The 13,488-nt window shown below is 41.8% G+C and overlaps 1 protein-coding gene across 8 annotated transcripts in view; it reads right to left on the reverse strand.

The window, feature by feature from the left end:
- Nucleotides 1–13,488, reverse strand: part of Cacnb2 (calcium voltage-gated channel auxiliary subunit beta 2) — a 357,246-nt gene that overhangs the window by 222,806 nt on the left and 120,952 nt on the right. Inside the window, exon 1 of one of the 8 annotated variants that reach the window (XM_085699051.2) lies at nt 9,617–10,211. The exons of the other annotated variants lie outside the window; for them this stretch is intronic. Within the exon in view, the coding sequence (XP_085555177.1) occupies nt 9,617–9,664 (48 nt within the window). The 5' untranslated portion in view covers nt 9,665–10,211. Of the gene's footprint in view, nt 1–9,616; nt 10,212–13,488 lie in introns of those variants that run through there. 8 annotated transcript variants of the gene reach the window in all.

Below are 13,488 nucleotides of genomic sequence, written 5' to 3' on the forward strand. Positions count from 1 at the left end.
TTTTGGGAGTGAAATAACAGGGGCTGCATAAGAACTGAAGTCAGAGCGCAGAGACAATGACTGCGCACCTGAACCAGATAGAAGCAGGAGTCAAAGGGGCCATTTTAACTGCCAGTGTGGTGGGGGTGGAAATGACAGCGGCGAGAGGGGTACACTAAGACAGAACACCATGCGAGGGTACAAATAAACAATTTTAGTGTGTAAAGCGGAGCATCTGCACTTGTTACACAGGAATTCTGCCTAACACACTCCTGACTCCAGTGCATTCTGAACACACATGGCGATTTCTAAGTAAGGGTATCACCCAATACACTTCAGGTTAAGCATTTTCTAATGCATCAGCACATACATATTAATTAAAAACAAGTATTAAATGTATGATATAAGCAGTTTTATACAAGAAATATATATTTTAGAAATATATATATATATATATATATATATATATATATAATTTGTGTGGTACTGGAAACTGGACTCAGGGTCCTGTGCATTCTACAATGTCCGTCTACCCTTGAGCCACATCTCCAACTTTACAAATTCATATTTTATAACGAACGCTTTCTGGGAAAAGATGAGCAATAAAGTCATCTATCACGCCAAATATTTACCGCAAAATAAAACTTAACAAACATTTGATCCTGTAAAAAGTCAGCTCTCCTTTGTATCTGCCTGGCCCCATTTCTGTGAGCCACCCACACATCAGTGTAGACTTTGTGAACGCCTCTCATGTGGATATCAGTAGCCACATAAGTATAGTACTTTTAAGAAAGACATTGTTAGACTATACATATGGTCCTGAAGCTTGGTTTTTCACATAAAATATTGTCTATGTCTGGAATTTCTGCATGTCAATTCTAGCTTTTGTAAGATCTTTAGTGCCACCATGGTATTCTCCACTGAGGGTGGCATGCCCTGGCTTCTCCACTGTGGTATTCTTCATTGTGGGTGGCATGCCCTGGCTTCTCCAGCTGTCAGATTTTGTGACACTAAACCCACATTGGTGTTTCACAAGCACGTGTATCTCCATCACTGAAGTAGGCTTTTCTGAGGACAGAGTTCGGGGTCAACTTCATCTTGAGGCTATTAACTTTCAGAGACATTCAGATGGAAGATTATGAACATGGTGATTGCCTCATGAATGAACAGGTAGGTAGGGCCTGGGCAGGTCTGCATAAGTCTACAAACTTGACAAAACTGCCTCTCTTTACAGCAGGGAGCACACTATCCAAAGGCATGGCCTATGCTCAGCACAGGTGAAGGGGCTTGTGGCAGGGATGGCTGGAGGATGCGATGAGAGCAAGGCACACTGGAGGGAAGGTGTGCAACTCTTTGCCTCACTCACCATGCATAACAGTCCCAGGAAGCCAGCAGGCAACGCTCCCTCGCCAGTACTCATTGCATGGAAAGGACCTGGAGTCCCGCAGTAATGCAGCAAGTCTCCCCAATCCTTTTCAGCGTACAAGATGTAGATACCTGCTCTGAGCGTGATTTTATTCATGTATGGGACCTGTCTCTCTCAGGAGAAGACAAAAATGCTGAGTGACCCAGGACTTGTTGAGGAGGACTTAAAACAACTGGAGGTTCCAGGTCCCAGAAAATTCTCCAGCACGCTTGTCTTCTCACCTGTTCAGAAGAGGCTAGCTGTCGACCTAATTTCATTTCTCCATCTGGGATGAAATGGTCATGAAACGTTCACTGAGAATCTTCTGTAGTATTGGAATGTCGGTAGAGAGAAGCTACTAATTCAAGACGTAAGCAGAAACTCTACTTTCATTTTCTGGACACCCAGATCCAAATAATCACACAAAAGTTATAGCAACGACAATAACGCTATCTGGCCAATGACTCAGGCGTATTCCTAGTTTAGCTCCTACATCTTAAATTAACCCATTTCTATTAATCTGCATTTTGCCACAAGGCTGCGGCTCACTGGTAAGGTTCTGACATCTTTCTCCTTCAACAGCTACGTGGTGTATCCCTGACTCTGCCTTCTTTCTCCCTGTATTCAGTTTGGCTTTCCTGCCTACCTATTCTGCCCTGCCATAGACCAAAGCAGCTTCTTTATTAACCAATGGTAATAAAACAGATTCATATAGAGTATACAGAAGGGACTCTCACATCACCAAGCAAATTATAAAGCTCTGAAAAAAAGATTAAATCATTCAACAGTACTTGTACTGCACAGCATTTAAATGCTCAGGTTTGAAATTCCTGAGGCTGAGACACATCGCTCCCATGTAGACTGATACCTTCTTAAGGATCGTCTTATTTCCAAGATATAGGGACATGAGTTAGCAAATAAAAAAGTAGGACATTGTTCTAACTTTCAAAAATGGAAAGGTCAGGCTGACTCAGTGGGTAAAGGTGTCTGCTGCTAGGACAGACAATCTGAGTTAAATTCTTAGGACCCAGATGGTGGAAGGAGAGAGCCACCTCCTGAAAGTTGTCCTCTGACTTTCATGTAAGTGCCCCGAACAGGCCTTCTCCTATAATCAGATGATGACGACCCTAATTGCCATCATAGAACCTTCATCCAGTAACTGATGGAAGCAGATGCAGAGATCCACAGCCAAGCACAGAGCCAAACTCCTGGAGTTCAGTCGAAGAGAGGGAGGAGGGATTATAGGAGCAACGGTGGTCAAGATCACGATGGGAAACCCTCAGACACAGCTGACCCAAGCTCATGGGAGCTCACAGACTCTGGACTGACAGCTGAGGAGCCTGTATGGGACAGAACTAGGCCCTCTGCTTGTGGGTGACAGTTGTGTGGCTTAACCTGTTTGTGGGGCCCCTGGCAGGGGGACCAGGGTCTATCTCCAGTGCATAAGCTGGCTTTTTGGAGTCCATCCCCTATGGTGGGATGCCTTGTTCAGCCTTGATGCAGGACGGAGGGGCTTGATCCTGCCTTAACTTGATGTGCCAAGCTATGTTGAGTCCCAATGGGAGGCCTTACCCTTTCTGAGGAGTGGATGGGGGGTTGTAGGGGAGAAGTGTGTATGGAGGAGCAGGAGAAGGGGAGGGAGGAGGACCTGTGGTTGGTATGTAAAATGAATAAAACATTTAAAAGAAAAAGAATAAATTGTGATCACTAAGCAGATTTTTTAAAAAAAACTTAGCAACTTAAAAAAAATAAGTGTCATGGTGTGTGTAACTCTCCCACATACAAATAAATAAATGCAATATTAAAAAAATAAAACTTGAAGGATCAAACAAAAGGTTCTTTATAAGGACAAAGTTAAAAGCTATTAAAACTCATGTCTCAAATCTAGAAAGTCAGAAATTTATCATATATAAACATGACTTAAATTTTTTATAGAATTTTATATATTTTATGTGGTATGAGTATCTCAGTACATGTATGGAAGTCAGAGAGCAACTTGTGGAACTGGTTCTCTCTTTCCACCATGTGTGTTCTGGGTATTGAACTGAGGTCATACATCTTGGTGGCATGTGCCTTTACCTGCTGGGATATCAAGATGATTTAAATTTAAACATGATTTAAAAGGCGGATCTTAGAAGTCAAATGCCATTCTTAAGACCACCTTAGGATTTCCCTAAATTGGTATGATTTGGAGAAAAGCATGAATCACAAGTGGAAAATTGCAAGGCAAACTGGACAGACCCACTAACCAGCAACCGCTATCATCTGGCACACGAGCTCTTCTCAAGTTCAATTACAATTGATTTTTATGCTCCAAAGCATTATAAAATCTTCATGTTAATTAAATTTAATGATAATCCAATTATTTAACCATAAGAAGACATTCCAAGCAAGATGAACCCAACACTGCACCTAGAGAAGGAATCACTTCACTTCGATGCGCAGCTCAGCTACCAGCAGCTGCTGAGCCCTGTAGCAATACACTTAGCTCACTGTCTCGATGGACGGCTTCTCCCCTGTGACATGACAAGTCACCTTGACTACCTTTGAGGTTATCTTACAAATTATTATTGGCATACAAAGAATTAAGCTTGATTCTGGCATTTTTCCAACATAATTGGTTTGTTGTTTGTCGTCCCCCCCCCCCCTGCACCCCCTGTTTCCTCCCTCTCCCTGTTACCTTCTGCTTTTGTGTCACGGGAATCCTCCCCTAACCCCAAACCACTCTCCTTCTCCTGCTCTCCTATTTAGCTTCACAGTCTGTGCTCATGCTCCTACTACCCTATCCTTATACATACAGACATTCAAAGTTAGGATCCGCCTGTGAGAGAAAGTGCAATTCTTGTCCTTCTAAGTCTGGGCCATCTCACACAGCACAATACTTTCCAGGTCCATCCATCTCCTGCAAATTTAGCTTTTCTTTACAGCTGTGTAAAATTACATGTGTGAGTATATTCCACAATTCCGTTACCCATTCTTAAACCTGACACGAAAAAGCAGGCAACAACTGTTAACTCTAAAAGACTGTGCATGAGGCAACCGTATTAATCATAGATGAAGCTCTGAATGACTCAGTCATGCAAAAGGCACAAAAGTAACACCCATGGTGATCTCAGTTAAATCAAAGCTCTAAAGGTTAAAATAATTATTAGAACCTAACAAAAATGTTGTCTCATCAGAGATTCATTATGTATGGATGAGTTTGTCTCCTTTGTTATCAAAGCTTTTGGAGATGACTAGTAATAACCAATGAATACAGGCAGCCACCAAGCCCAGGACAATCATCTACTCCTCTCCTCCCTCCCTTCTCTGCTGCTCTCGTATGGTTTTACCACCTGGGTTCACTTGTAGTGCTACAGGTTTTCCCAAAATAACTATACAGTAGTTGATATGCAGGTGCTGACAAACTATTTTATTCTAACTTTCAAATCTTCAATATTCTACTGGGATCCTGATTCTATAGGATAATTATCAGGCTCAAAAGAAGAAAACTCTCTGCTATAACAGTCACTAAACAATCTCATCAAAATCCCAACCTATGCCAAGTCTAATTCTACAGTCTAAGGAGTTTTCTTCATAGACACCATCACCCAATGCTGTATTATTTGCTAATTGCCAGTTGCTGCTTTTTTTTAAAAAATCAGTTCTTTTATTCACTAAACTGTCTCAAGAGACAGATAACCCAAGAGAAACGAAGCAGGATACTGCAACAGGTACTGCACAAAGGTTAGCCAAATGCTCAAAAGCCTGACTTTGGTGGTCATTAAGGAAATGCAAAGGAGAGTCCTCAGGGGATACTTCTGCTTACAGGCTAGCTCAGGCGCAACAGAAAAGCAAACCCTCATAGAGCATGGCCATCTAGGAGGAGAATAAATTGACTGAATGTTTTGGAATGCTTACTAGTACCCACTTAAGACAAATATGGGTATACTGTAACCTCTGACGTGAAACTTTTGCTCTTAGATTGAAATCCAACAGAATTACATGCCTAAACATTACATATCACAACCCTTAAAAACCACAATGTTTATAATATCTTCAAACTGGAAGTTACCCAGAGGCCCATCAATAGCAGAATGACTAACTAAATCATGGTTTAGTACACAATGGGATACTATATAGCCACAAGAATAAGATTATAGCTATGACCACAAAGAGCGGTCTTATAAATGAAGGACAAGTGACCCAGGTAAACGCGATGAGGAACTAGTCTATGAGCTCATTTCTACAAGACTCAGAAACAGGAAAAATGAGCCCATGACGTTGTCGGGTAAATGATTCCACTGAGGGAAGTGGGCAATGGTGAACACAAGAGGTGTTGACGATGACCGGTTTCTTCAAAACAAAACAACACGAAAATAACAACAACAGACCAACTTCACATGTGTGGTTCTGTGCACCCGTGAGTGCACATGTGTGATGTGGCCGGAAGAGATCAGATTCCTGGGGCTTGTGGTGTAGGTGGTTGTGAGCTGTCCGACTTAGGTGCTGGGAACTGAACTCGTGTCCTCCGGAAGAGCAGTACCCATTCCTAACTGCTGAGCCACCTCTCCAGCCCCAAAACTGGTCTTTTGGACTTGAGTACTGACCACATTCTCCCAACTCAGCACCTGAAATTTTAGTACCATCTCTCCTACGTGTTTGATTTGCAGGTTATTCATCCATATATTTTGAGTCTGGATTTTGAAGCATTTCAGAATTTCAGATGAGGGATGCACAGTCAAAGAAAAAAAGTCTATGAGAATATTCCCAAAGCTAAAAACCTCCAAGAACCTCGAGAATCGTAAACATTTGTACTCCTAAGCATTTCATACAGGGCACATTCAATCTATACATCTATGCAACCTGTCCTTAGTACCCACACCCCCTGTGAGTGCCAATATTGATGCAAGTTTGTCTTCATATAAAATGGGATAAGATTTGCATGCAACCTGTGCCCATTCTCTCACAAACTTTAAGTCATATCTAGATGATCTAATATTTGGTGTGATATGAATGTTGGTACTGTTATACGGTGCTGCTGGAGAAAGACAAGAGATTGTTGAGGCTCAATAGAGATGTGACTTCTCTCAAAGGCTTTTGATCCTGCTGTGAAATCCACAAATGTGGAACCTATGAGCATGGAAGGCCACCTGAACCTCAACTAAACCTCAGCAGAATGGGAAGCAGCCCTTTTTCCCAAAGGATGCAAATGTTAATGCTTTTCAAGTCACAGTAGAGCTCTCCATGTTTAAATTAATAATAGTTATTCAGTTGACATGTTTTTATATCATTTAATAAAATGGCAAAGCGGTTTAGGTAAGCATAAGGATCTCCTGATGTATAAAGCCAGATTCTAAAAGAGAAGTACTGCTAGGTATAAATAAAATAATGAAGACTAGAGCTCAAAAATAAATAATAATGTCAAAATGAGAGCCTTATGTCCCAAGTCTTAAAGAGGAAAACAGGGCTTCCAGCCCCTAGTCAGGCCTTTTTGTTCACAGAACAAGTGTAGGATATCAAGCCTATGTGGAGCAGGAGAGGGAAGGGAGCCAAATAAAAGCAACGGCTCTGGAAGGTAAAGAACTAGAAATGCAGGAAGGTGGCACGTGCGTATAACTTTCTTTGCTGCCCACATAATGTTCACTGTTCTTTCTAAAAGACAGTGTCAGAGTAGGAGGAATCCTTAACAAAGCTGTCATACTTAAAAGAAAATGGTTAAAAAAGAAAGAAAAACTCCCAGAAGATTGAACACACACACACACACACACACACACACACACACACACACACACACCACTTAGCAGTGAATAACCCATCAGAAGATGCATCACCATGCAATCCTGTAGCTGTATAAACATCACAGTGCTTACAAGCTAAGATGTGTAAATCACCAGGTATTCTAATCTGCCTAAACTTCTATGATCTGTGTAATCCATCACTGACTGAAATGCAGTCAGTCAATGGGTGATTGAGCATGTATGTTATCTTATTTACACATGTAATTTACAATGTTACATATATACTAGATATCTGATTTATTTTTATATACAAATGTTTGAATTTATTACTGGTATGACCTACATTATCATTTCTCAAAATTGAAAGTATATTTAAGAAATGACAATAGAATACCCCATACATTAATATAAATACTGGGGTTTGGGCTGCCTTTTGAAATGCTGTATACCCAATTATTCAATGAGTAGCTCCAGATCTGACAATTTTGCATGCAAAGTAGGTCTCACGCACAGATGTAATCACCGCCGGATCTTCCCCTCTAAGGGAACTCTGTATGTTTCAGAGTTCACCTACCTATAGCTTTGTGTTGGCCATCTATAGAAGAGAACTGAAAGCCAGAGGTTAAACAGCACTCAGTTAATAGGAAGAATTACATGTGGGTAACAGGTTAGAGCCTCAAGACTAAATATTCTAAAAAAAAAAAACATACACCAGATCAAAATATATGATTTTACAATGTCTTTAAAACATACACAAGCTATTATTGTGGCTCCTTACCCAAAATATGGGGTAAAAAGTTTGATAACTATAAAGAAACAAGTGCTCACACTTTTTAGTCATGACTCCAAAAATACAAAACCAGGATGTAGCGTCTGTTCTTTCTACCTATTTACATGTACAGCGCTGAAAAGGGGCCAAAGCAAGCAGAGTATAAATTATAGCCTTGTTCAGAAACCTCCTGTACAGGAGGCAAATATAGCATAGATTTCTCCTAATTCATAATGCAAAATCAACAGAAAGACACAAAGCCACAGAAGTCAGAGTCCTCGTTAATTCATGAAAATAGAGGTCTTTAATTCCAAGTTAATCTAAAATTTTTATTTTTAGGCAGTTTTGCACATGAAAGACTTATGGTACTTGTTCCCAAATCTTATTAAAAATCAATTAATTTTTCTACTGGAAAAATTCATCCATCTCTGCCTGTAGATGTCGTCTTTAAAAAAAAAAAAAAAAAAAAAAAAAAAAAAAAAAAAAAAAAACTCTTGGTTGCCTACCTCACAACTCCGTTTGCTCCTGACGGGTCAGCTGTTGCTTTCAAAACACAAATAGCACCGAGCACACGACAATTCTAAAACCCATTCAATTAAGAGGCTCTTAAACGCCTTAATTATTTATTTAATAAAGGAGAAATCTTCCAACTCTGACAGGAACGTAGTGATCCGTCACCCCCTGCCACCCTTAATCCTCAACTTTGTGTTTTAGAACACGGCTGATTTTGACCTTGCTTGTCCTGAGGTCTCAGGTGAATCTCTTCTGCTAGCCCAACCCCCAAGGTCACAGATTTCCAAGTGATCCCCTGAAGATTTGATGAGTGCCCACTGTCCATTTTCTACTTGCTTTGCATCCAGGAATCTCAAGTCAGTGTTAACCCAGTCAGTACTGCAGTCTGGCCAGCCTGCATAAATCGCCTGCTCCCTTTCCCATCGCTCCGTGAAAATAAAGGGGCTGCACACGGGAGTGTGAAAATGAAGCCGGCGCTTCCTCGGAGCCTGTCGCCGGGGTGGCAGTGCAGTGGATTTCAATTAACATCCAACCCTCTCCAACAGTGACACTTCAGTATCTGCGAGAGCCTGCCTTTTAGAATTTAATACTCAGACAGCCATTTTGCAAAAAAAAAAAAAAAAAGAAAAAAGAAAAGAAAAGAAAACACAGCAGGTCCACGAAATCAGGGCCGTTTCCAAGTGACGGTCGGAGTGACGAAGCCGTTGGAAACGCTGGCATGACTGCCACCGCTGTGTCATTCATCACACGATTATCATCTACCCTTCTTCTGAAGCCCTTCAAAATAGGATTTAACAGCAGACAATGACGGTCTGGGATTTGACGAACTCCGTATTATTTCGTATCCAGAAAATAATCTTCTTTCCCATGCCATGATTCAAATGTGAAAACTCCAAGCAAAAGAGTCTATCAACTGGTTTGAACTGACACAGATATCTGAGACAATAGATACTCCCTCACACACATAGACACACCAGACCAATCCCTCCACAAGTTATTCCCAACCTTGTGAAAGTAACCTGGCACAAAAGATAAACATACAAAAGCATCTCTGGAAAGACCTCAGAATCTCATCAACCTCAGGTGCCTTGACAACTCATGGCATAAATGATTGATTTTCTGTTTGGTTCAGCATAGGGATGAAAGCATCCAAAAGAAGCCACATAGACCAGACAGACACTAGTGACATTTTCAGCTCCTAGCAGCAGCCGTACAGCAATAGAAACTTACATAGGACACCCGAACTCGCCGGCGATGCACCAGCCCGCAGCACTGCATGAAGAGGGGGCAGAACGCAGTCAGAGCGTGGCTTCACCAAGCTGCACCGTGCCTCGTCTTCTCGTCACGGCCACTGTCCATTTCTCCCCACCTTCCACTCCCAGGTAAGAGCCATGGGCAAATGATCACTTAGCTTCTTTCTGTCTCTAGGTAGTTTTTACAGACACTGCTGTTTCTGCAGGCATGCCAAAACTTTGTTCTCTCTGTCTGCCTTTTAAAAATGTCTTACAGGTAATTTGAGATCTTCTTTAAGGGGGCTGCCTACTGGCAGAAATCTAGAAAAGGTAGCATTTCTCTTCCCAAAGGAACTCTTGCTAATGTGGAGTTTCGCCTGTCCAGATCGCCGGGGTTTCTGAGCAAGGCTTTTACAGTAGCCATGCTCTACTCCAGAGATTTTCAAACCTCAGAGCCTTGCATTTCACCAGGCTGCAGTCTGCTGCTTCGGAAGGGAGGAGGCCTACCCTGGCTGCTGTTTATGTGACTGTGTCTGAGAACAGCGCTGCTCCTGCCGCTGCTTGGCTGTTATTTCGCCCTTCTCGCTATGCACAGACTGGCAACAGCATCCTTGATTCACTGGTACCTCTGTAACATTTTGGGCATATCTGATTTGCTCGTTCTCCCTCCTCCCCTTTCACTGACAAATGAGTGAGTCTAGACTTGAATTCACTGTGGATTCTTAGGACTCCGGAGCCACCCTCTACGCTGTGAGAGGCTTTGTCCTGCAGTATGTATTGCAAAGGATTTGTAAAGGAGATTGCTGGAGTAGCCTCAGGACCTGACTCACTCAACCACTGCGGCTGTACAGTGTTTTCCTGCTTGTTGCCAAAGACTCATTTTCTACATTGAAGCATGTTAAATAAACACAGCTCTGGCAGGCAAACGTGATCAGAGTCAGACCTAATTAATCGGTTAAATAATATATCATCTATGATTTAGACATAATAAGCCAAATGTTTTACAAACCCGAGAGCTCAGCAAGTCAATACTCCATGTAGACTCTTATTTATCCCACTCCCCAAGGACACGGTTTTCTGACTGGGAGTCGATCTTTACATTCTTTGTCTAAGGCCTTGTACATGTCGCCCAATGGAAGATGAATCATTAATACACTGGGGACTCAGCTATTAATTTGGATGATATCAACCATGCTAATAAGCCATGATTCATATAACCTTTAACTACGCCACACATATTGATCCACATTTGCCCCCACAACCAAGTAACTCTATATCACTTAAGTAGGTACATGAATTAATTGCACACCATAGTCTAAGAGCCTCAACCATCATCGTGTTCTTTAGGCCCATGGAAAGTGAAAAGTTACTAATTTGTAACCTTTTGCAATTATTTTTTAGAGCCTGGGTAACAATCCTACATTGTTGTTCATTCATCTCCGAGACAACTGAGAACTGGAAGACGTTTCTGGTTTAATTCAAACCTCTTACATGATTGACAAAGGGATGAGGCCCCAAATGGTTAGTGTTTGGCAGCATAGAAGTAGTCTAATTAATAGCTTGGACTTGACACAGTCTTCCAAATTCTATGGCCTTCACATACTAATCATCCATGTTTTTGAAGGATCTAAGGGTAAAATATGACTAATTGGAGCAGGGGTTCTCAACCTCCAAATGATGTGATCCTTCAATACAGTTCGTCATGCCATGGCAACCCGCAATCATAAAATTATTTTTGCTGTTACTTCATAACTGTGATTTTGCTACTGCTGTCAGTGATAGTGTCAGTGATAGTATAAACACCTGATATGCAGGATATCTGCTCTACAGCCCCTGTGAAAGACTCATTCCACCCCCAAAGAAGTCGCAACCCCCAGGCTGAGAAAACTGATCTAGAGCAACTAGGTTTTGATTAAGTCAGAGGTCTTTTTGAATTAATTTGGAAATTGACTTTCAAATTAAGTGTTATAAAGAAGATCGACATTTTTTGAACTATGCAAGATTTGCTCCTAGTCCATAGGATTTCAGTTTGAATTTTTTGAAGAAACTTTAGCAAGAAGTATAGCAATATAATAAAACATAAAAGTCAAGGTTTTCATTAAGATATTTTGATCATTTTCTTTCTATTCTCTCAACTCCTTCCAAATAGAGAAGAGAGAGAGAGAGAGAGAGAGAGAGAGAGAGAGAGAGAGAGAGAGAGAAAGAGAAAGAGAACATAAAGTTGGATTGGTAGGAACATAGGGAGGATCAAGGTTTTTAAAAAGCTATTTTATAACACATTTCATAAAAACAAAGAATAAAAATGAAGTCAAAGATAGACTAAGATGAAAATACTGGAGGAAAGAGAGATCTCTTGGTGGATTCTGAATTTGATTCAGAATTCACTTAACTTTTTATTAAGTATGATAATTTTAAGCACAGTATGTAAGAGATTCCCCAGTTCATTAGAGATTCCACCCACATTGCCATTCAAGAACCCAGGAAAGAATGCTGAGCACTCTAAGTGGGCTCTGCAAATATTTGCTGGGGACCTTCTATCCTTCTGCCACTGGGCTAACATGCTAGGGACAGGAAATAATAACGTCCATTTCCTTTGTGAAACTTTCTTGGTTTTTTAACAGGGAGTCCATGTCACCATCTTCCTTTAAGTGTTGGCATAAGGCAAGTGCCCCCCTGCCTAAACCAAACTCCAGGACCTTACGACGCAGTGAAGAGGGGAGGCAGGAACACCAGGCAAATCTCTCTGGTAACTGTCCCTTAAAGAACCAGTCACTGCTCTGTGAGGTCAGGGACATGTGGGCTCCTTTGACAAGGCAGGCAGTGCGGCACTCAATGGACAATAGGCAGAGAAAGAATGCCAGATGGTATATGCAGCACAGAAATTTACATGCAGACTACATACATGTATGATACATCTGCTTATATAGAATAGATAAGCAAAAATGTGTGTAGATTACATGTTCACAATACATTAAGGCAACAAGGACTTACCCAAAGTGTGTTTAGAGATTTGTGCTTTTATTTCCTGGTGTGTGTGTGTGTGTGTGTGTGTGTGTGTGTGTATGTGCACATGTACTACATGTGTGTGAGTACCTGGAGAGGCCAGAAGCTGGTGTCACGACCTTGAACTGGAAGTGTTGGTGACTGTGAATCACATGACATAGGCTCTAGGGAACTCAACTGCCATGCTCTGGAGGAACAGTGAGTGCTCTTAACTACTGAATCATCTCTCCAGCCTCTGGGCGTTTGAACCAGGGTCTCACATCACCCAGCATGTCCTCAGATTTATTATGTGCTATGTAGACAAAGACAACCACGAATTCCTAAGCCTCCTGCCTCCACCTTCCAAGAGCTGGGGTTACAGGTGTGCGTCACCACACTGCTCCAAAGTCTTCAAACTAAGCTGTCCTTATTTGTGTGTCCATTGCTGGCATTGAGCACAGTAAACGGCAGGTAGAAGAGGAGACATAAATCCACACTCGCACGTTCATTATTCCTTTACCATTTCAGCTACAGTAAGCGGAACAGAAGCAGAGAGCTTATACTAAGACAAATACTCCAGCTTCCCTAGCAACTAGGGGAACCATGTGACTCGCTTATGGCCAATGAGAAAGAAGAAAAAAATGGCATGTACTAACCCCCAAGATGTCCTCAGAGGGACTGGACCTTGCCTTCCTCCTGCCCTTTCCACTTTGCTGCTTGCTGCTGCCTAAGATAGATGCATTGCTGAAGGAACACAGAGAAGCCCGCTGTCCACCTGGGAAGCACAGCAGCTAGTTTCCAGTCTCTCACTGGGAGCTGCCCTTTCGGTTGGAAGTGGTTTGTCATGGCAGGGCAATACGAAGAGAAACGTACTACCCCCCCCCCACC

Source organism: Myodes glareolus, chromosome 14 (assembly GCF_982192425.1).
Source record: "Myodes glareolus chromosome 14, mMyoGla1.1, whole genome shotgun sequence".
In the NCBI taxonomy this organism is placed as follows: Eukaryota; Metazoa; Chordata; class Mammalia; order Rodentia; family Cricetidae; genus Myodes; species Myodes glareolus.